At 47.4% G+C, this 20534-nt stretch overlaps 9 protein-coding genes across 9 annotated transcripts; 6 read left to right on the top strand and 3 right to left on the bottom strand.

Annotated features, from left to right (window-relative positions):
* Nucleotides 1–406: 406 nt before the first annotated feature.
* On the bottom strand, nucleotides 407–1197 carry F5147DRAFT_742013 (mitochondrial import inner membrane translocase subunit Tim17/22; the record flags this gene model as incomplete). The annotated part of the gene is made up of 5 exons (XM_041439520.1): nucleotides 407–444; nucleotides 564–686; nucleotides 748–934; nucleotides 1016–1115; nucleotides 1166–1197. 5 exons carry the CDS (start codon nucleotides 1195–1197, stop codon nucleotides 407–409), a joined length of 480 nt encoding a protein of 159 aa, XP_041299468.1.
* A 341-nt stretch (nucleotides 1198–1538) lies between these two features.
* Nucleotides 1539–2964, top strand: F5147DRAFT_665009 (uncharacterized protein). Its single transcript, XM_041435060.1, has 5 exons — nucleotides 1539–1654; nucleotides 1712–1958; nucleotides 2007–2459; nucleotides 2516–2732; nucleotides 2783–2964. Exons 1-5 carry the CDS (start codon nucleotides 1644–1646, stop codon nucleotides 2839–2841), a joined length of 987 nt encoding a protein of 328 aa, XP_041299467.1. The 5' UTR covers nucleotides 1539–1643; the 3' UTR covers nucleotides 2842–2964.
* Nucleotides 2965–4034: 1070 nt separating this feature from the next.
* Nucleotides 4035–7271, top strand: F5147DRAFT_665006 (uncharacterized protein). The gene is made up of 5 exons (XM_041435059.1): nucleotides 4035–4578; nucleotides 4643–4711; nucleotides 4762–4843; nucleotides 4892–5305; nucleotides 5365–7271. Exons 1-5 carry the CDS (start codon nucleotides 4058–4060, stop codon nucleotides 6832–6834), a joined length of 2556 nt encoding a protein of 851 aa, XP_041299466.1. The 5' UTR covers nucleotides 4035–4057; the 3' UTR covers nucleotides 6835–7271.
* A 924-nt stretch (nucleotides 7272–8195) lies between these two features.
* Nucleotides 8196–9857, top strand: F5147DRAFT_119174 (uncharacterized protein). Its single transcript, XM_041428114.1, has 8 exons — nucleotides 8196–8426; nucleotides 8482–8527; nucleotides 8584–8706; nucleotides 8760–8801; nucleotides 8856–8892; nucleotides 8947–9143; nucleotides 9203–9399; nucleotides 9451–9857. Exons 1-8 carry the CDS (start codon nucleotides 8391–8393, stop codon nucleotides 9688–9690), a joined length of 918 nt encoding a protein of 305 aa, XP_041299465.1. The 5' UTR covers nucleotides 8196–8390; the 3' UTR covers nucleotides 9691–9857.
* Nucleotides 9858–11304: 1447 nt separating this feature from the next.
* F5147DRAFT_119213 (uncharacterized protein) lies at nucleotides 11305–12185 on the bottom strand. The gene is made up of 3 exons (XM_041428115.1): nucleotides 11913–12185; nucleotides 11692–11858; nucleotides 11305–11643 (listed from the first exon to the last, which is right to left on the bottom strand). The coding sequence occupies exons 1-3, from the start codon at nucleotides 11977–11979 to the stop codon at nucleotides 11533–11535; spliced, it is 345 nt and encodes a 114-aa protein (XP_041299464.1). The 5' UTR covers nucleotides 11980–12185; the 3' UTR covers nucleotides 11305–11532.
* A 107-nt stretch (nucleotides 12186–12292) lies between these two features.
* Nucleotides 12293–13186, bottom strand: F5147DRAFT_664986 (uncharacterized protein). The gene has a single exon (XM_041435058.1). The coding sequence runs from the start codon at nucleotides 13165–13167 to the stop codon at nucleotides 12298–12300; it is 870 nt and encodes a 289-aa protein (XP_041299463.1). The 5' UTR covers nucleotides 13168–13186; the 3' UTR covers nucleotides 12293–12297.
* Nucleotides 13187–13824: 638 nt separating this feature from the next.
* On the top strand, nucleotides 13825–15614 carry F5147DRAFT_119073 (uncharacterized protein). The gene is made up of 16 exons (XM_041428113.1): nucleotides 13825–13837; nucleotides 13890–14106; nucleotides 14170–14179; nucleotides 14233–14252; nucleotides 14305–14337; nucleotides 14393–14489; nucleotides 14543–14571; nucleotides 14629–14659; nucleotides 14712–14744; nucleotides 14796–14872; nucleotides 14926–14980; nucleotides 15036–15128; nucleotides 15180–15290; nucleotides 15342–15382; nucleotides 15445–15461; nucleotides 15520–15614. The coding sequence occupies exons 2-16, from the start codon at nucleotides 14056–14058 to the stop codon at nucleotides 15575–15577; spliced, it is 756 nt and encodes a 251-aa protein (XP_041299462.1). The 5' UTR covers nucleotides 13825–13837; nucleotides 13890–14055; the 3' UTR covers nucleotides 15578–15614.
* Nucleotides 15615–15899: 285 nt separating this feature from the next.
* F5147DRAFT_832337 (uncharacterized protein) lies at nucleotides 15900–18245 on the top strand. The gene is made up of 2 exons (XM_041443810.1): nucleotides 15900–16502; nucleotides 16558–18245. Exons 1-2 carry the CDS (start codon nucleotides 16269–16271, stop codon nucleotides 18199–18201), a joined length of 1878 nt encoding a protein of 625 aa, XP_041299461.1. The 5' UTR covers nucleotides 15900–16268; the 3' UTR covers nucleotides 18202–18245.
* Nucleotides 18246–18404: 159 nt separating this feature from the next.
* On the top strand, nucleotides 18405–20534 carry F5147DRAFT_664957 (tRNA guanosine-2'-O-methyltransferase). The gene is made up of 10 exons (XM_041435057.1): nucleotides 18405–18774; nucleotides 18826–19070; nucleotides 19128–19201; nucleotides 19257–19373; nucleotides 19423–19479; nucleotides 19526–19592; nucleotides 19644–19781; nucleotides 19832–19910; nucleotides 19963–20185; nucleotides 20243–20534. The coding sequence occupies exons 1-10, from the start codon at nucleotides 18569–18571 to the stop codon at nucleotides 20396–20398; spliced, it is 1362 nt and encodes a 453-aa protein (XP_041299460.1). The 5' UTR covers nucleotides 18405–18568; the 3' UTR covers nucleotides 20399–20534.

Below are 20534 nucleotides of genomic sequence, written 5' to 3'. Positions count from 1 at the left end.
TTGACGGTTTTCGGTCGTAGCGAACGGCTGCTGTGACAGGTGCCTGAACCAAGAAGTTACATCGCTCGAGTTAGTAGCACTTGGCAGAGTGGAATCCGGGTCAGCGTCTTGACGATATATATACGTCAACTCACTGAGCTTGGCCAAGAGCGCGATTCATATAGTAATTGTCCTTCCTGTATACGAGTTTCCTATACGAATTTGCAATATTGATATAGCCGTCACAAGATTCGAAGAGTCTCGAGACTGGAAGAGCCCAATGGCAACAGATCAAATCAGGTCTGATGATGAGTAGATTCAGTACTATGCATTGCATTGCAGCGCGAATATACAATGAAGAGGGTAAGTGGGCCGTAAGGCGAAGAGAGACATCTATTGTAATATAGATTGCAAGGCAGGTATGGAGCTAGTGTCCTGAGGGCTGTGGCTGAATAGTGTCTGGTACTGTGGGCGTGGCACCGAAAGCGTATGGGAAGCAAAGAGAGGGTGTGGCGGGGAGGTGAAACAAGTGATGCAGATAAAAACGGTCAGTCAACGAAATAAAGTCGGACAACGTGACGTACGTTGCGGAAGCTGTGGTCGTGTGCCCTCGCTGAACACACGGGAGAGAAGGACACCGACACCCTCGAATACACCCAAGAGGATACCACACGCAATTGCAGATCCTAGTGCTGATTTTGGGCCACCTGACATCCGACGCATTGAAATCAGAAATATGGAAACGAGTAAAGATGAGGAGAAATTCACTTCGTGCAGCCAAACATCCACCCGTCATGAACCCCGAAATAATGGCATTCCAAGCATCCTCCTTTTGCCGCCAACCTTTCACAGCACAATCGAAAGTGGAGAACATGCCTCCCCAAACGCCGAAGTTGCCACCTGTAACTGGGGCACGTGCTTTGATGGTAGATATGGCACCAACCAAACGTTCACCCTGTGAGTGTTCAGGTCAGTGATGTTTGTTCCGGTTTGACTAGGAAGCAAATAAGATGAGAGAAAGAGAAAGAGAACTTACCCTAGGGGAGTTTCGTGCGCCCTTGATACCGTGCCATATACCGCCGCCGACAGCGCCCATAGCAAATGCGCCTCCAAAGTCATTTAATATGACCCATGGACTTTACAAAATTATCACCTGGACTGGCCAGATAATTGGTTTACTACGCACCATGGATCTCTTGTGTGGTCAGCATGAGACATGGTGAAGAGTCAAAAGGGAGCGGAGGGGGAAGGGAGTAAATGAAAGTAGTGAGCTAGCTGAGGGGAGGGCGTGACAGCAGGATAAATTTCATTCCCACGACATTCGTCACAGCCACCAACAGACTTCAAAATATTAGGCTATGCTCATTGCTCAGGCTATGGTTCGCTGTGACTCTTGACCGAAATTGATGAGAAAACGGCGCCAAAGATGAAGGATCCAGCTATCTTATGCGCAAATACATCGCCCGTGATTTGTGAAGCATATATAGGAAGGTCTAGTACATTCTAGTGAATGACCACATACTGTGCTGAAACTGTTGAGATCAAAATTCCCATGCGACCGGTGACCTATGCCAGGCATTGCCAGTCTTGATATCGTACCACGACGTAGACGACAGACACGCTAGTTGAATTAACTGCTAACGTTTGACGTCGACCAGAACGACATGGATATCTCGTGAGTACTTACGTTCATGTTTAATGGTTTCACATCTAAAACGCCGATTCCGCTCAGTTCAATCCTCCAGGGTGGATATCAGCACCCCCTGTCACGCTCATGGCAGGGTCGTAGGCAGCTCACAAAGTCAATGTTCATGTATCCCATCTTCATCACAGATGATCCAGATGCTAGCGTCATCATACCCTCACTACCCGGTCAACGCCGCTGGGGTGTCAACCAGCTCGAAACCTTCCTCAGCCCATTAGTGAAGAAAGGACTAAAAAGCGTCATCCTCTTCGGTGTGCCTTTGACTTGCGAAAAGGTGAGCTTCCTTCTGGTGAAACTGCGTGCGGTGTTATAGACCTTGCAGGACGGCCGTGGCACCCCAGCAGACGATCCATCTGGACCCGTCATCCAAGCTATCAAAAAGATCAGACTCTTATTCCCATCATTGTATATTGCCTGTGATGTGTGTCTATGCGAGTACACTTCACATGGGCACTGCGGTCTGCTGCATGCTGACGGCACCATCAACACCAAGCCATCCGTCCTACGTCTCGCAGAAGTGTCTGTCAACTACGCCAAGGCCGGCGCCCATTGTGTGGCTCCCAGCGATATGATGGATGGGCGCATCAAGGCCATTAAGCAGGCACTCATTGCCGCTGACTTAGCCAGCAAATGCACCCTTATGAGTTACTCAGCCAAGTTCGCGAGCGCATTGTACGGCCCCTTCCGCGATGCTGCCGGAAGCGCCCCATCATTCGGCGACCGCAAATGTTACCAACTCCCTCCTACTGCCAAGGGACTCGCACGGCGTGCAATAGTAACTCCTGCCCTCCGTCTCTTACACAACACGCTACTAATTGTCATGTTTTCTAGCAACGAGACATCGTAGAAGGCGCAGACATCATTATGGTGAAACCCGCGCTTCCGTATCTCGACATCATCTCGGATGCTACACAGCTCGCATCAGACCATCCTATCGCTTGCTATCAAGTCAGCGGTGAATTCGCGATGATTCATGCTGGTGCTGCTGCGGGCGTCTATGATCTCAAAACCATGGCATTCGAGACCACGGAGAGTATGGTCCGGGCAGGTGAGTACACATGTATTGGCTTTTTGATGTTTTGACATAATTCTGTGAAGGTGCTACTTTGATCCTGTCTTACTTCACGCCAGACTTCTTGGACTGGTTGGAGGTATAAAAATGACGATCAATGCGGCAAAACGCTTTACATAAAGCATCGAAAGAACTAAAAATGCATTTTTATTTGATTAACTGTAAATCGACTCACTGTAGGTGGAATATATGTCTTGTCACCAGCTCATACTTCAAGCCTCGGTTCACTTCAGAATGATGCCAATAGGTAACATGCATCGTCGACGCGTATAGTCTGAGCCTTGTGTCAACGTGCACTTGGAGATTTTCCCCTGCGCTTCTATGCTAGAGAAGCACAGGCCTATGAGCCGCCCTATAAAGGCGCCGGTCCAAAGATTTACTTCGCATCTCTTTTCTCTTCCTCCTTTTCTATACAACCTTGCCTGCCCACTCTGTTCGCAGCGCCTGTCATCGACGTTGCTCTCAGACGTGTACAACGTGGTAAGCCGGCTTATCCAGTGATGGTAACTTGGCAGCATAATCGGATGCGGTGGCTTACCGTAGGCGCTGGGTTACCGCAGGCGCTGGGATTCAACATTGTCAAGGCTTGATGGACGGGTATGATGCTGTGAGCTGCAGACTTAATGGGTCGCACGAGGGTCAAGTGGAGCTTTGCCACGCTGGATTTGAACTCTGATCTTCGCTCAATTCAGAGAGTCAAGAGCGCAGTCAAAACTCTGTGCCAGTGAGCGCCTCGCTTTGCTAAGCCAATATAGGGACCATATGCTTCCTCGCATATAGATTCGCACCCCGTTGAGAATCCCTAGCGGTACAAATCATCAGTCCGTCGCCCGGGTTTCTCATCTCGTAGCCCCGCAGCAGTCCATCGTTCATTCAGTCACCAGCTTCAGACTGGTAAGCTTCGTCCAAGTCTCAAAGCGCCAATTTCATTTTTGTGCCCCCAATACTGTGTCTGGGCTTGGGATTGCATCCTCTACTTACCATACCAGTATCCCAATTCCCATCAACATGGAGAGAAAATAATGACGCAGGTCCATCTAGGATGTCTACCGCTTGACCCTGATATCTGGGCCTAATCAGCGATGGCAGGCTCCAGTAGATCACTTGAGATGTGAGCTCAAGAGCAACTTAATTGGTTATAAATCACATTAAGTATGTTGTTTGCACATTCCAAGCAGATTGATTGAGCCGAATAAGAAACCCGTAAGGGTGTAATCATGTGATCAAAGCAATAAAGACATTTGTTTATTGTACGCAAATTGTACGCGCCTTTTCCGATAGAACTACAATCATCATCATCAATGGCAGGCCAGCCAAAAGGCATCGCAAGGCGTCTATCTCAAGTCTTCGTCGAAATTCCTTCTTCCGCGTTGCATAAGCCTAGTATACCAGCTTCTAGCGACCCCACGCGCACTGTGTCCAACCGCAAAGAAAACGCATTGCGTGCATCCATATCTCAAAACACCATGAGCAAATCGTCCAAACGCAAAACAGACGAAACCCTCGACAAGCCAGCAAAGAGGTCAAAACTTGAAACTACAGTTATCAAGCCAACCACTGCGCGCCGTCCCCTCCCGAACGCTACCTCCGACTTCCCAAACGGCTTTGTTTATTGTCATCAATGTAGCCAGAAGCGTGACGCAGCTCTTGCCGTCCAGTGCACACGCGAAGACACGAAATCTAAGCGGCAGTGCAACACCAAGTACTGCGGCCCCTGTCTCAAAAATCGCTATGGACTCGTGCTTCAGGGCATCTTGTCCACCAGTATTGTCCCAGCAGCCGAGAAAAAACGACATGCATCTAGCGAGGGGTACTTTTTCAAGTTCGTAGTGACTCTAATGATGCGCTTGGCACTGACTGTATGCGCGGTTTCCGTCTTTGTTTAGGTGCCCTCGATGCGAGGAGACCTGTAATTGCGTTCGCTGCAGAAAGGCAAAGGGCCTTCAGTCCACGGGGTTCGTACCACGCGTCATGCCACGACTTCACTAATTCGATCCCTACATAGGCATGGAAATCTCACTGTTGCAACGCGTAAATCAGGGCTCCAGTCAGCCGCAGACCTTCTCCTGCAAGATCCAGCTGCGGCCGTATGTATCCATATCAGTCCTAACCTCCTAATGTTGACAAGTGCACAGGGCCCAATAGCAGGTAAACCTGTCGCTGAGAAGAAGTCGAGAACAGTCAAATCCACGCTCCAGCAAACTGCAAGTGCAACTAGTCGCTCCAAGTCTAGATCCACCAAGAATCCCGCGCATATATCTACTTCTGCACCAGTTCCAACCCAGAGACCCCTTCCCAAAGCTCTCTGGACACCGGTCCGCACTCATCTCTCTCTGCAGGGAGCAGAAGCCCGCATCTATATCCGTGAATTTGCACTTCGTTTCCTCCCTCTGTCACGTTCACACCACGATGAACTCGAGGTTCTCTCCCGCTCTCGACGAGATTTTGACGACGATGGGGAGGATGGTGATTTAGAACCTTGGGTCTCAGAGGGGTGCATGAAAGCACTACTAATTGCATTGTTAGGCATGATAGAAGTAGACGTCAAGGTGTTTTCCAGTCTTCTCCGTCCCCTCTTCTCCTCTCACTATTCTGGTTGCCCCAACAGATCCTCTCCACAACAGCCAACGCGCTCCATCAGCAGGTGTTCCTCTTCAAGATTGTTAATACTCTAAGCACCTTGAGCACACTCCCTTCCCTTGCTCTGCCATCTCCCACCCCTGCCCCTGAGCACCTCCTTCAGAACGCGCCGATCATTAGAACCCGTTCCGCCCGCACTTCGTCTCATACCAAAGAAATGGGCAAGGAGACAGACTGGCCCGAAGTAGTCCGCACCTCACAACTCGTACCTGCTGTCAGTGTCCTCGTAGACCATGCATTACAAGGAAAGGCAGTCAGGGATGCATTAGAGGAAGGCGCCAAAGATGCGAAAGAATTAACGAGGCAAAGTTTAGAAATGAAGAAAGCTTTTGATCGGGCTGAAAAAGAGAGAAAGGAAAAGGAAAAGGCGGAGATGGAGCAGAAGACCAAGGATATGAAGGCGCAGGTCAAAGACAAGAAGGCGAAGGGGAAAGGAGGCGGTGCCAAGGAGAAGGAAAAGGAGAAAGACGGCGTCAATGTCCAGGAGAAAGGGAAGGCTGCAAAGGACCTAGAGGACACACCAACGCATACACTGACCCCCCAGACGGCCCTGGCCCTTGCTTTATCCTCCTGCGCCCAGCGCATCATACCACTAGGTCGGGACTCGGAAGGCAGGGTATACTGGGCTCTGACGCCAGGACGAGGAGAGAGAGACACTTCACGCGAGTATCTTACCTCTAATATCGAAGTTGGGGAACGGGATGAAGGTACCAAGACTAAGAGCCATAAAGCCAAGTCAAGATCACCGTGGACTCCCCCCTCCCTTTCAGAACGTGCGTCACACAAACGATGGAGCTGGTTCATAGCTGTGTGGGGCGTGCGACCAGGCGTCGAAGAGAGAATAGATCCGCCAAAGGATGATGACTGCTCAGAAGACGATTTCGAGTCTGAGTCCGACCTTGATTCTGAATCGGATGAGGATAAAGACAAGCCACAGAAGACGAAGACCGAACGTCCCAGATGGTACGCCTTCTCAAATCCTGGAGAAATCTTTAAGCTTGCGGAGTGGGTCGAGCGGAAAGCTGGACTTGATTCGCGTTCCAGTTCCTCAAAAAAGTCAAAACTGCGGCTTGCATCAGCCTTACCTTCTCGTACAGCATCCGCATCGACGTCCCATGCGGTCTCCTCTTCAAACACCCACACGTCAACATCTACTTTAACTCCAGCTTCATCATTCCATTCGTCCTCCAATAAACTTAGCAAAGGCTCGAAATTTGCTGCTTCGCTCTTAGCTGATGAGGAAATGGTTTCGTCGTCCGAGGCCGACGAGTCTGAGTCCAGCAATGAAGACCAGAGCGGGGATGGTGGTGACAAGCGGGGTGATGACATGGATGTGGATTCACCCATAGACTTCGATGACACGCCCCGTACGCCCCAGCTCCAGTCCCTCATCCGTGAACTTCGGGCGTATGCTGTGCTATTGAAGAAACGAGCGTAGGCATAGCCTGGGGCGTTTTCTTGGACTTTGCACACTGCGCACGCACTGTTTCGCCTGCCTGACTTGCACAACCACCGTCGCTTCATCTCCCTCCTAACATGCTTCGTTCATCTCCGTCCTATAAGTGGTCGGCGTCTTACCTTTACCTTACAGCTACTTAATCGACTCTTCATGGCCTTGCTCAACCATTTGTCCCCATTCCTCGTATCTTACAATATTCCGCATCTGGTACCCTCTTTCCACCGCTTATCGTCTTTTAGTTATCTTTGTATCACCTCGCATAGACAGCGGTATACCTGATTATAGTTTACATTGCAGAGACTTGGGGGTGTTGATCGGTAGACTCAATTTTTTCTGTTCACGTTTACATAGACATAGAATATCAATAGCTATCCTGGTAGTGTCGAGTGTCGTTGACGTATAATACCTTGCTTGGGAACTTGAATTGCGAGCTTGGAATATTGAGGCCTGAGGCGTACAGGAAAAATCATGTACTCAGGGCTTGACTACAGGAACCAATTAATAATCAAGGCGAAAAGCCTAAAATTATGTAAGTAAAATTGTTTCTTCCCGTGACCTGGCATAACCTTGCAAGACAAGGTGACATACTGACTGCCATAGTACCTGTTCGGCGACGGACATGGTTTTACGCTGCGCGCTGATTGGATAGAGTGTGCGATCAAATGCCTACTTGCAGCACTTATTACCTCAAACAATTACTACCCGCCGAATACTTATTGGCATTTGACCGTTACTGGACAGTGACTCAAGAATGTCAAACTCGTGGAGAGCTTTGACTATGGGTTGTGTGCCACGGACGACTCGAATATCTGAAATACTGAGAACAGTTATTGCTGTATCGACTCACTCAGTGACGTCACTCCATGGCAACTTGCAAGTATCCAGCAAGCACAACTTTATCGTAGGCCTTCCCATGCATGACAGTCGGATTATTGGACTACCTGCATTATTGGCGTATCATCAAATGCTATTCAAAGATTACGATCCGAAGACCGATATCTGGGGCGCATACTGGAGTAGGTTGTTTAATTGGACACCCCTGATTGTTTCAGACGTACTCTTGGCAAGCTTCACTGGGATCAATTGAACCTACAATTTATTCAACTTGACAGGCTTCAGTAAGTTCTAGGATCATATCAATTGACCATTTGATCACTAATTCAACGCGTGACGCAGCCTGAGTGCAGGTTCGCCAAATGTCATAGCTTTATGAAGGCCAGACATCACCACAGAACATCCCTGCCCGAACTTATCCATTTCCGTCATTTCTGATCAGTGACAGTTTTGATACAACGTACCAGCAAGTATGGATAGGCGATGTGATATCGGGAGTAAGCCCCCGCAAATCGAATAGGGCGAAGTCCGTTCGACATAGAGTCTAAAGGACAGAAATTTTGATTTTTTTGACTGAAAAGTGACATAACGTCCCATCTGCATAACAGGTGCCACAGGGCATTATACAGGTCATGAGAAATCAGTCTGCCTAACCCTGCAGGTCATCTTCACTGTCTAGAAATGTCGTATAAAATTTTGATATGGAGACATGTACAAAGGGTCTTCCTGCATCACATGTAAGGTTAGTATTCAAAATGTGCATCTGAAGCTCACCCTTTTCTTGTCCACCAGACATATCCGATGGCAGCATTATTCTACTACTCAACCAACCTGATCGGTGAGTGGAAGGGAGCTAGTACATATGTCGTGTTTTTATGTGTATCATATGCAAAGTCGCGGTGTTGGTGTCAAATAGTATTGCTATACTGTGCACCATTGCCAGACTTGTTTACAGAGCCTGGACGCGTCACTTCTGGTGGGAAGATGCATGGGCGGCAGTTGCACTGATAGCAGACGGTGAATTTTTTTTGTGCGCTGCCTTGTCCGGTAGACCAACCACATATTCCCAGTTCTCTGCCTGATGTGTCTCTGGCTCGACCAAAGAATAACTTGTGAGTATTTGACTTCCCACTCCAATATTAATCGTGTGTTCATGATATTCCCAGCCTGGATCCTACCGGTAACGTTCACCTTCGTCCTGTGGTACGCCGCATCACTGCTCATTCAGTCACGTTTAAATCTTACTCGTTGGTCCAGGGCTGCGCGCATGAGCATCATTTTTTCCGTCATCCGCATCGCCAACCACTCGGGTCACAAGTTCCTTAAACAGATCACGTATATCATTTCAGTGTCCTTTGCATGTATGTGGGCAGCGCTGATCGCCCAGAAGATGACCGTATGCGAACTTCGCTCGTGCATAACGCTGCCGTCGGTGGCGCTCTTGGAACTGATCAGTCAGTGCCTCTTTGTACTTTCTGTGGCCAGGATGGTCCTCACTTTTTTGTCTTTGCAGCGGACTGCTTCGCGGATATTTCCCTCGTTGTTGCGCCACTGTATCTCTGGCATAACGTAGGACTCTCGCGTAGCAGACAAATATCAATCCAATCTGTGTTCAGCGCATCTCTTCTAACCACCATCGTCACAATCATCCACTCCATAAACCTCTCCATGGGCCACACGTCGACCACGCTTATCTTCGCGTATGTCAGAGTAAGCACGCTCCCGTCCTTGCACTACTCTGTGAAATCTGACGGAAATTAGGCCGCCCTCAATCTATTCATATGCAATATCCTGGTGATCGTGACCTTCTTATACCGCATGTGCTCAAAGAAAACGGTCGATCTCGACCAATCATTTGCATCTAATCAAGTTTTCACGAGCGTCACCCTCACGCCGATGCCCAGTAGCACAACCCCCCGAGACGTTATTCTCTGTACAAGAGGAGACAACCTCGGGATAGAGAATTGCGATACAGACCGGAGCGACGAAACCGAAGGGTGAAGATGCAAATATATATGCCGAAGAGGGCACTGATACTGAGCACTGAGGGATGAGCAGGCAATGATCGATCGAGAGGAAAGTTACGAAACATGATGGCAGCCCGCATTCCCATGTTTCCATGTACATATAGAAAACAGCGTCTATGAGGGGAGAAGTTGTGGTGTCATCGAAGGCTTCTATGTTCAAGCGTACCGCATACAAAACTTCGGTCATATCCTATGTATTCGAGTATTTGAGACTTTTCTTATTCCAAGATCCCCAATGCCCGAGCAGCAGTGAATTTTGTCTCAGAAGCAAGACATTGATCACCTCAACATCAAACTAGTTGTAATTCTTATGTCGTGCCATCAGTCATCATCTGCACCGATGCATTGAAGTAGAAACATGACTCACACACACCCAGATGGGCTACCATGCCAGCAGTGAGTCCTGTGTTTAAATCCAAGACGCAAAATACTTATACTCACAACTGTGCCCTCTGCCAAGCATGTCTGCCCTGCGCAGCAATTGCGAGCCCGACCTGGGCAAAATATAGGACACTCTCCTGTACTATCAATGTTAGTAGGACTGGCAGATATTGACGCTGTCAAGGCGGAAGCAACAGCGAGGACAGAGAAGATACGCATTGTTTGTGGGGATGTGATATCGATCTGATTGAGAGACAGTAGGAAAACAGCTTCTTATACTACGTGCTAAATATCATTCTGCATACCCCGGATGACGCAGAAAGAACCTATTCATTTGAAATCTCTTTCGCCCGTTCTGGGACTTGAATTCAAACATCTCTTTCCTCCAGCGTGGCAGTTCACGCGCTCGTTTTTCACAATACATTTCATCCCCACAGTCATTCATATCTGGCAGTGTACATATGAAATTCTTTTTTTTTGGGGGGAAGAGTGATATGTACCTAGATCTGCAGTACTGCACTGATTAGATCCGGTCTGAGGGGAAAATGTATTTAGCTGTATGATACTCACTAAAACCGCGAGAGCGATCGCCCAGTTTTGGAGGATGAATATTGAATGATGTTGCTGTGACGGTATCTGAGCTTGTCTGAGTCGGGGGAATCATCATCAAATTTCGCCATCGAAGGGCTCTTCCCGACAGTCTTGACTCACTTTGACTGTTACGCAAATCGGTGGCTATTTCGTCTTGAGGCTTGCTCAGGCCTTTGAAGGGGGCGAGGAATAATTAAATGAGAAAACGGAACACAAATGTCAGTAGTACTGTAGAGGAGCTGATTATGAGCGGAGCGTCCTACCTCTTCGGAGGACGCAGTCGCATTTCTTCCAAATTGATGGCCCGTCAATTCCTCACACGTCCAATAATTTCTGCAATAAGTTGCTGCGACAGCTGGTGTTCTGAGTGCCGACGGACTTCTCAATAGAAAGGAGCCGATGTCGCGACCCCTCAACGACTCTGCATTTGCAGTGTCGTTGGACTACTACACATCATGGATAGTATTTGTGCTTGGTATGTGCGATCGAGAATTGCGTGCTTGACTGGATGATCAAGGATCCATCTACACCTCCCAGTTAGAGAACCTAATGGCCTGACCGATATAAACTGTGGTGTTGTGGATGGTGCAACTTCACGCTGCAAATACTTCTAGAGCAACCAAAGATCGATGAAGGCATTTTTTCATGTGCAGATGGAACCGAATTGAATGTCGTGTTGTTGTGCTACGGTGTCATGACGAGGTCTTCACGAAGACGATCGTGCGATAAAGAAGCAAAGAACTAGGGCAATCTGACACATTGTTCGATCAGGTGCTCCTTATTTATACAAGGCTTCTGATGGAAATGAAGACATGCCTGCGACCAAGAATTGCAAGCAGAATGTCTAGGGAGAGACATGCCCCGCAAATTTCAACAGTAAGTCATCATCTTCGATGGGACGCACGACACAACGAGACCACCTATCTGCAAGGCATACCGCCAAAACATGTTTGCACTACTAGGGGTGTCATTCAGCTATTACCATTGAGATGTAAGTTCGCACCATAAGATGGTTCTCGGATATTAACACTGCGAATGCGAATGATGGGCAGGTACAGTAACTAGACACGGCTGTAGATGCAACATCGAGGTGCGGAAAGACGGTATATGTTGAAGTGGTGCCCATAACTTCGTAGTGGTGCCGGCCCCAAGAGGTCTTGTACTTTACGACTAAAGGCCCCTCATTCAACTGCAAAAATTGTAGCGTATGGAAGTATTACTCACCACCTTCGCGATCAATAATATCCAAAGCAGCTATAATCATCGTGTCTGGGAGAAGAGCGCGAAGCATTTCAATGCCTTCTTCGACTACATGCCGGGTTTGTGAGCATCCTGTTGTGGGGGAGGAGAGATCTGAAAGGGCATACAGCTCTCTTCGTCCGAGTTGAACGCCTGAATGCTTGCTTGTAGGACATGCCTAAGGTGTAGTGAATCTTGAAGTGCTTCAATGGGCATCATTAACTAGAGTGATCCATAGCCAGGTGATTACTTGCATACTATACTGAATCAATGTGGTTGTTTGGATCCAAAACCGTTGCCAAACAACGCGTGGTAAGTATAATTTATACGAGGACACGCCTTCGGTCGTCTGTTTTCTATTCAACGGTGTCTACAGTAGCAGGTCACTGAATACAATGTTTGCAGTCTTATCCTTCGTGCGTCTCCGCAAATAGACACAGCGTGTCTCTTCGCGTTCTGAAGATCTGACCCTCGACAAAGCTGTATACAATTGACCGTGAGCAAACGGGTCTTTTCGCAGGTCAAGGACGGTCCGCGCTAACGTCAAACCTTTACAACCACTGAATGTAGTTGCATATGCGGGTCTGAGTGGAAATTGTCTGAGATTTACTGTCCATGACGAACAGTTTGGATGGAACGAAAAGGTTATGCGCGAGATGCAGTGGCTCTCAAACGTATTGAGAAATTGGACTTCGATGATTCGACGATGCAGTGCAATCATGCGCACGCGCCCGTTTCTCACCAACACCTTTTTCACCGAGAGATTTCGTTGAATCGCGCAAATGCAGTTTGGTTTTAGATCAAGGCGATGAGGAACTCTAGGATGAGTTACATCGCGAGATAGTCGGGAGTGTTTTCTGGTGCATTGAACTGAGTGTGCTCTGCTTCTTTGAGGTTGTCTGAACTGAAATAAGAGTCTGTTTGCTTCGTGAATAGAGTCCATGGTCAATGTCTTTTTGCAGTACTTACGAAAATCGCCCGGTAACTTGTCTAAGATTCTGTCATTGAATTCATCGAGAACATCTAACGGAAATAGGAAGTCAATGGTGTCATCGAAGTCTGTAGTTGCTGTTATGAGTGCGAGAGTCTGCCGACTTCCGGAACTGTCTTCTCCAATGTGATCTATGAAAGTTGGGTCACTTGACACGAATTTCTGGAGTGGCAATAAATCCGGCGTATCGCCAAAAGTTCTTTTTATCAATCTGATAGCTGCTTCCGTTTTGAAGACCAACGGCACCATGAAACGAAGCAGAAGTCGCCATGGTAGTTAACAACAAAGAACAATAAAGAAGAGACAGAACTACAAACGAGCACGACGCAATTGCACCCGATCCCGGCGGTATCTCGTCGGGTGTAGAAATTACAAGCGATCGTTGCTTTTCATTCGCAGTGCGCACAGTTATGTTATTCCACTACAAACTCTCGTGATCTGTCGACGTCTCGACTCTCGTTGTGGGTTGTTGCAACGAAAGTGAGAAATGAAAGTCTGCTATTGGAAGTTGAATAGCTTTCATTAGTCCCAGCTTTGGAAACAACATTCACAGGCTCAGGCTCAGAGTCTCAGACACACGTACAGACGTGACAGGGTATGTACCTTCGTCTCCTTCACCTCCTCACCACAAGATCAAGACTCCACTCCCCTACCTTCGCATTCATAATCCAACGCTCCCTCCTCCCGTCCAGAAGTCACATCTTTTATTCTACTTGAACCCAACATCATTTCTAGGCGCTCTGCATAGTATGCCTGGATTTTTTTCAGTGTCAGGTGAGCATGCCGTTGAACTTTGAACTTTTTGCTTATTAGCGGCAATCGTACACATTACGTGGAATGATAGGAAATCGACCCGCAGGATTTGAGATGTAGTACCGTATCATTACGCGGGGTGCTGAGGACCCTGAGTACCTATAAGGTTCGTGGCACGTTTGATACTCTGCGTTCTATCGTGCTGAGGTGCCTTGAAGCAGTCAAAGATTTTTAACCGGTCGAACCTTGATTGGCATGTTACTTTATCATGGTGCTCTTGCTGAAGTCCTGAGGACTAGTAAGGCCTAATGAGTTACGCTTGACCCTGATTGGAATTGTTCGCCGTGCTCGATACTAGCGCCTCTATCCGACTCTCTCTTAAACATGGATTCACAAACCTTCATTCATCTCTCAACCATCCTCCAGTTCCAGAATGTAAGTGGCTGATATTTGTTGACATCTTCGTTTCACTCATATCTATAATCTTGGCACTGACAGTATTTTTTCGGTGCTATCATTTCGACCATAATAATCTCTCATAGCTAACAGGGTTCGCGCTAGCATCACTAGTGGTTTCTTGGGTGCGCGCTCTTGCCATTTATCCAGTCGTCATTCATAAACATCTTGTCACAGGTCTACGATTGTTTCCTAACCTTGGATCAGGAGGTGATTTTGCAAGATATGATAGCATGTCGATCGACAGGCTGATTGTTGTGTATAGGTATCTTTGATTCATTGGCCACGGTGGAGGAAAGGAAGTATTCTTTATATCATGACGAGATACATGCCAGCCTTGATGCTCTCTGTACACTTATGCAGTGAGTCCAAATCGCATGCTCTAACGTCGACTTGCCTAATCAGGATACTGAAGTGAACTATCTCCCGAATGAAAAAATTGTGGTGAGCATTAGTCGGAAAAATGTCACCTGCCATCCTGAGGATTTGCCGATGTATTAGACTTGTAAAATTTTACAGTCAATGTGGTATTGTAAGTATCGTAACAATAGAATCTACCAGTCCCGCTTCAAGTTCGTCCCTAGGTACTGCTGCATTGTGCATAGCTGGTGCAGAAGGTATTACGATGCTTATAGTGTATTCACGCAGAATACTCACAGGATCTCCAGGTATCTTCATCCTTCGTACCTATGCATTATGGGGACAAAAGAAATCCATTCTGGGCCTTATGTTGTCAACGGTACTCGTGCGCATACAGTTGCGTTCCCACATTCTGTACTCTGACATACCTCACTTCAGTGCCTGGCGATCTTGGACGTGGTAATAGCGCTGAAGGCTTGGAATCAGTCGCAAAGTGAGTGTCTTGAAGAGAGCCACATGTAAATCACTCAGTGTAGGTCGACGACAAGTTCAACTATCAGACATAGGTGGCGGTTGTTACTCGCTATCCCATGGCACGAAGGTTGCATATAATTGGTCACTTCTAGCAGTATTCGAGCTTGGTGAGATCCCGAAGCCATCAATGTAGTCGAGTGCTCACTTTTTTGCCTCAGAGGTCATGGTACTCACCATGATTCGTGTATATTGGGCATACCGCGAAAGAAGGTGTCTGCTGCTCAATATCCTTCTACAACACAACATTTTTTACTTCGGAACTGGGCTAAGCAAGTAGTCCCTTCATGACTGTCAAAACGGAGTTAATTTTTCAATCCTAGCACTATCTGTGCTCAATCTTTTATTCATTCAATGGCTGCCGGTGTGTAGAAACCCGAATCTAACTCGATGTTGGCTGGGGGTCCTGATACTTTTTTTACGCAGTTCAACTCCTCAAATATGTTTGTAACATTTCAAATCGTCATGCATACGGTCCTCGTCACTCGGATGCACCTACAGGTTTGCAACACCGTTTGCGACTCCCCTGAGCCCGGAACCACATCACACTCTCAATTGACAAATATTGAACTTCAGACGTATTCGCATTCGGATGCATGATGATTCAATGGAACTGTGCGTTTCATTTTCATTCAGACGTTTTTTTTCTGTTGTGTTGCAACGAATCCAAGCTGTTGTTGGGTCATCAGGAAAAAGTGACAGATACAGGGTAGTATAGGTGCATAACATTGCTGGAGTTTACGAACGAGGTCTCTCAGTCGAAAAATATCAGACGTCTCAGAATTGGAGCGCGACTCGAACAACGACAACAAAAACTTAGATACTGAAAGCAACGTTAGAGAAACGGGAGAATTTCAAACCAAACAAGCAAGTACATCAAGGAGCATTGCAAATGCAGACTGTCACCTCAATCAAGGACTCTAACTTCGCATGCGCTCTTACGACAAAAAAGACTGGGAAAGGCGATGACCGCGACCGCTGGAGAAATAAAATCGCACGTACGTTGAGTTGAAATTCTAGCAGGGCCTCATCTTTACTAGAGGCTGATGTATGTGCTTCAGTGATATTCTTTAATTATCCTACTGGTCCGGTACATAACCCACTTCGTTGTCTTCCTACCGTAAGTCAAATGTTCATTCTGCAAGTTTGAGGCGGAGAACCGTCGGTTCTGCCTAAATTCGGCCGCAAGCTACGGGCGTTGGTAATCTCCAATTTGGCCTTCAACCAGACTCTAAGTTCTCGTATTGAAAATGGTGCTCGAACGCTTTCCTTACGATGTCCTTCGTCACATTTTCTCTTTTCTACAGCAACACGATTTGGACAGTTTGTCGGCTCTCGCGCGTACTAGTCACTCAATTCACGAACTTGCTATTGACCTCCTTTGGGAAAATCAACAAACGATCTGGCCACTTGTTCTTCTGTTGCCATCATCTGTGATCGAACGAGCTTCACTTGTCAATCGAAAGCTTCCGTCATGGGTCACAGTAAGTATATTATCATGTCCAGTCCTGAAACGTTCATTAAATGTTGTTGTCTTAGTTTCTTACCCACGCTTCCCACTGCTCGTCGTGGGATAGGATGTTTTATTACAGCTCTCGCATTCGGCGGCTCTGCCTCAGTAGGACCCATCGCATGGCATACTATAAGCTGCTGACAGAGAGTCCCTCGCCTCTTCTTCCAAATCTCGCCCACCTTGAAGTTCATGCATTCAATGACACGGAATCCGATTTACTAGTGTGCCTTCAACTGCTAGTTGAAGGATCTCAGGGCCTGCAATCCTTGACGGTAAAATTTTGTCCCAGGGAAATTCCAGCATCAGTTTTAGGTGCTGCACTAGGCTGCCTCATGGCAAAGTGCTCTACGCTGGAGAAAGTCCACATCTTCTCCCCGTTCTATAGTACTGGTGTCACCTCTGGACTGCACGCGCCGGTATTCTCTAATGGGCAGAATTATACATTCCTTAAGGCTGTGGACATGCTATCGGAACATGAACCCTGGAATACTCATAATCCAGGGCTGACGGTGTCTGCAGAAATTGTCAGAGAACTTGGGAGGATGCCTTGCCTTGAAGACGCAGGTTTCCATTTGGTTTTGGGTCTTGACGAGCCATTCGAGATATTCGAGATAATTTCGCAGGGTTTTGTTTCGGATAACCCGTATTCTAGGATATTCGGCTCCCTCAAGAAACTTAGGCTGCGCGTGGCAACTGTGAAACATACCACTGCGATTTTGGAAATGATTGGGTCCCATTCAATAGAGGACCTTACGCTGTGGGTGGATAGACCCGTGTCAGTCTTTGCCTTCTACTCAATTGCGGAGTTATTGTCTCCCAACCGGACCGACGAAGATCGGCTGAAGTTCATCAATATCAAAAACTTCAAGTTCATAGCAGAATATTTTTTTTCAGACCCATTCAAGTCCGTACCACTCAGCCAAGAGGCTCCAGTCTCTATGATATCTCCTTTATTCGCACTCCATGCCTTGCGTAGCTTCAAGATCGATGTCATGGATACAGTGGCTGCAGATCGTGCCATTGGCGGACGGCTGCCGGCGCTTTGTAGAGATGACCTGGAGACTATTCCTCAGGCATGGAAGGATATCGAGGAACTAGGGTTGCAGTGGTTGAGAAGTGGCACAGAGACAGACACACGTATCGACGACGACAGCAAAACATGGGAATCAGAGGGACCTACTCTGGCCGAAGTTGCGCTCCTAGCCAGCCGGTGTGAGAAACTCTCTTCACTAGGAATGTGGTTCAACGCCCAGGACTGGTTTGGTGATGATCCGAAAATGGATTCCAGTAGAGAGGGAGTAGAAGCGGAAGATCTGGAAACGTTATACGAAAATCAAGAAAGACGCACCAACACCCAGGGTGTATTGTCTCAAGCTGCTGCCACTAGCGCACATTTGGACCACTCGAACGAAGGACCGTCATCTAGTACGCTTCGTGAACTCTGGGTTGGATGGTCCCTGGTTTCAGTTGCGGCAAGCCAACGTGTGTGCAGCTTTGCTCACAGCCGATTCCCTCATGTTCCTGGGTTTGGATGGGATTATTCACGAGCAATTTCTGCTCTGAGTGGTTGGGAGACGCAAGAGTGGAGCCTTGTAAACGATACTTTCTTTACGATGTATACCCGCCAGAGGTTCAGAACTCGTGAGTCTCCTCAGGGTGCTTTACGTTGATTGCGGTGGTTTTCCGACGTTATACATGGCTTTATATGACTTTATAACGAAAATCTTTTCTATATATCATAATCAGGCATACATGACAGTATCTGCGGCTCACCACTCTGATGGCCTATGACTTGGTTATAGGGCCATACGTGTTGGCGTCAATGGGTGGTAATACGGACTAATCATCACGGCATATGAAACATCGTCAGAATCACCCTTGTACCTTTATACAGGTTACTAGTACATACTTGCCTTATATTTTGCTTAAGTATGTTCTGATCAGGGACATGATGTTTGGATCAAAAGCTCTTGCCAAACAACACCTCAAAGATAAACCTGTTTTGAAAATGACGCCTTCCCGACAGATCATCAAATAATGGAGTACCTCTTCGTATTCGCTCAATCACACGAGGAATTCCGTGTGCCAGAGCTCCTCTCGATATCTGAGCTTCATGGTTTTACGATAGGCTTTGATCGCTACGCCAACGTCCTCGACAATGCCATCCAACGACCATTCATGATCCTGATGCTAGACAAGGAAGAGCATGCACATATTTTAGCTCAGAGATGCATCCTGATAAAGTGTGTGTTTATTATATTCACTAACTGTCTGCTCAAAAGATATTTAATCAGGTCTGTTCATGAGTTCTACGCCGAAGGCGCATCTTACGAGATGCTGCATGAACAAAACAGTCGAGCTCGCCCGCAATGGGAACGATATATCCCAGACACATCATTCAAATTTTTTGTCCTAGGGTACAATTCTACCATCAGCCAACGTCGCCAGCGTCAGATCATCGAAAGCTTCGCATACATGGACTTCTTGGGTAAGATCGAGATGAAGAACCCAGAAGTTACTCTCACAGTTTTTGAGGAGTGTATGTTCCCCATGCCTTTGTAGTGTTTTCATGCAATCTAAACTCATAAATCACCAGACGAGAGTGGCCGAGCACCCGATGGTGGACTGCACAAGGATGGGGAATTCACCCAAGTCTACTTCGGCAGGTTGGTGCGTTTCGCACACCTTCTACTTGTTCGTTAGCTGAATTGTCACTCATCTTTAGGTCGTACATGGAACTGCACGCTCATTGATGGGAACCTTTGACGTTAAGAAACGCCAGTACTTCGGAAACACCAGCATGGAGGCAGAGATTTCCCTCTTGATGGCGAATCAGACACTAGTGTGTTTTGTCCTGCGCTTGCTTGTGATCGAACTTACACGGCCACTAGGCCTCCTCTGGCAAATTGATCTACGACCCATTCATTGGCACTGGTAGCATGGCATATGTTGGTCAACTGTACTTTACCCATCTCAGCCTGATAATTTCATCAGACCACAGCTTACTTCGGCGCTTTTGTCTATGGTTCGGATATCGACGGGAGACAAATGCGTGGAAAGGGCATGTAATTTAGCGTTGCAAGTATTTCTGTGCACTAACACTGTCCCACAGATAAAACTCCAGGCATCATTCGGGCTGCCTCACAATACGGCGTAGCCTCCCGTATCATGGATCTTTGCACATTTGACGTCACAAACCACCCGTGGCGTTGTGGCAGCTTCTTTGACGCCATCATAACCGACCCACCATGTATGCACCTTTTTGATCGATGATGTCGGTCTAACAACGGCTTATTGCAGATGGTGTTCGTGCAGGAGCAAAACGCCTCGGGCGCAAAAAAATCCGGGAAGATCGGCTTCAATCCGTCATTCCACGACCGTAAGTTCTTGACCCCCAAATTCCTCTGGTTTACCGGAACATTTTGATGTAGAAATGAACCTTACATACCCCCAACGAAGCCCTACGAGCTTTCTCAACTCGTCACAGATCTTGTTCTTCTTGCACGGCATCTCCTCCGCCCAGGCGGACGTCTCGTGTTCTTCCTGCCTACGGTAAGCGCCGAATACGCCCCACCCGATATCAATACGGTATTGTGCGAGGGGATGGAACTTGTAGCGAACAGTTTGCAGGATTTTGGAAGCTGGGGGCGGAGGGTAAGTTATGGGCCTCATTATATTCGGAATGCCTGTGGTATTGATATGCTTGAATAGTTGATCACGATAAAGAAGACCGCGCATGCCGAGTACCCACCTCCATCTTTTGATTCCGTAAGGGAAGCAGAGGAGAGCAGGGACACGCACGTTCCGGCGCATAAAGATTTCAGAGAGAAGTATTTCCAGGGTTTCAAGAGGGACAACGAGAGATGAGCTTTGCTAGTGAATTTCCATTCGCTAAAGTCAAACCCTTGAAACAACTGCTACTAATGCAATGAAACTTCTGAAGCTGCAGGTCCCGTGGGATGAACGATGTTAAGATCCGACACTGATCAATATTACATAATAG

The sequence above is a fragment of the Suillus discolor genome (assembly GCF_016758755.1).
Source record: "Suillus discolor strain FC423 chromosome Unknown F5147scaffold_2, whole genome shotgun sequence".
NCBI lineage: Eukaryota > Fungi > Basidiomycota > Agaricomycetes > Boletales > Suillaceae > Suillus > Suillus discolor.
This window is presented reverse-complemented; position numbering and strand designations above follow the sequence as displayed.

Coding starts and splice junctions, on each gene's coding strand:
- F5147DRAFT_664986 (XM_041435058.1), bottom strand. CDS start 13,167: ATGGTGCCGTTGGTCTTCAAAACGGAAGCAGCTATCAGATTGATAAAA.
- F5147DRAFT_119073 (XM_041428113.1), top strand. CDS start 14,056: ATGGATTCACAAACCTTCATTCATCTCTCAACCATCCTCCAGTTCCAG. Junction 14,253..14,304: donor CATCACTAGTGGTTTCTTGG/GTGCGCGCTCTT, acceptor ATCTTGTCACAG/GTCTACGATTGTTTCCTAAC. Junction 15,291..15,341: donor TTACTTCGGAACTGGGCTAA/GCAAGTAGTCCC, acceptor TTTCAATCCTAG/CACTATCTGTGCTCAATCTT.
- F5147DRAFT_664957 (XM_041435057.1), top strand. CDS start 18,569: ATGGAGTACCTCTTCGTATTCGCTCAATCACACGAGGAATTCCGTGTG. Junction 19,202..19,256: donor AAGTCTACTTCGGCAGGTTG/GTGCGTTTCGCA, acceptor ACTCATCTTTAG/GTCGTACATGGAACTGCACG. Junction 19,374..19,422: donor TGATGGCGAATCAGACACTA/GTGTGTTTTGTC, acceptor CACGGCCACTAG/GCCTCCTCTGGCAAATTGAT.
- F5147DRAFT_832337 (XM_041443810.1), top strand. CDS start 16,269: ATGGTGCTCGAACGCTTTCCTTACGATGTCCTTCGTCACATTTTCTCT. Junction 16,503..16,557: donor AGCTTCCGTCATGGGTCACA/GTAAGTATATTA, acceptor TTGTTGTCTTAG/TTTCTTACCCACGCTTCCCA.
- F5147DRAFT_665006 (XM_041435059.1), top strand. CDS start 4,058: ATGGCAGGCCAGCCAAAAGGCATCGCAAGGCGTCTATCTCAAGTCTTC. Junction 4,844..4,891: donor TGCAAGATCCAGCTGCGGCC/GTATGTATCCAT, acceptor ACAAGTGCACAG/GGCCCAATAGCAGGTAAACC. Junction 5,306..5,364: donor TGATAGAAGTAGACGTCAAG/GTGTTTTCCAGT, acceptor TTGCCCCAACAG/ATCCTCTCCACAACAGCCAA.
- F5147DRAFT_119174 (XM_041428114.1), top strand. CDS start 8,391: ATGGAGACATGTACAAAGGGTCTTCCTGCATCACAT. Junction 8,528..8,583: donor CTACTCAACCAACCTGATCG/GTGAGTGGAAGG, acceptor TCATATGCAAAG/TCGCGGTGTTGGTGTCAAAT. Junction 8,707..8,759: donor AGTTGCACTGATAGCAGACG/GTGAATTTTTTT, acceptor ACATATTCCCAG/TTCTCTGCCTGATGTGTCTC.
- F5147DRAFT_665009 (XM_041435060.1), top strand. Junction 2,460..2,515: donor GACTCGCACGGCGTGCAATA/GTAACTCCTGCC, acceptor CATGTTTTCTAG/CAACGAGACATCGTAGAAGG. Junction 2,733..2,782: donor GGAGAGTATGGTCCGGGCAG/GTGAGTACACAT, acceptor AATTCTGTGAAG/GTGCTACTTTGATCCTGTCT.
- F5147DRAFT_119213 (XM_041428115.1), bottom strand. CDS start 11,979: ATGCTTCGCGCTCTTCTCCCAGACACGATGATTATAGCTGCTTTGGAT. Junction 11,859..11,912: donor TATTATTGATCGCGAAGGTG/GTGAGTAATACT, acceptor AGGGGCCTTTAG/TCGTAAAGTACAAGACCTCT. Junction 11,644..11,691: donor TATCCGAGAACCATCTTATG/GTGCGAACTTAC, acceptor CACCCCTAGTAG/TGCAAACATGTTTTGGCGGT.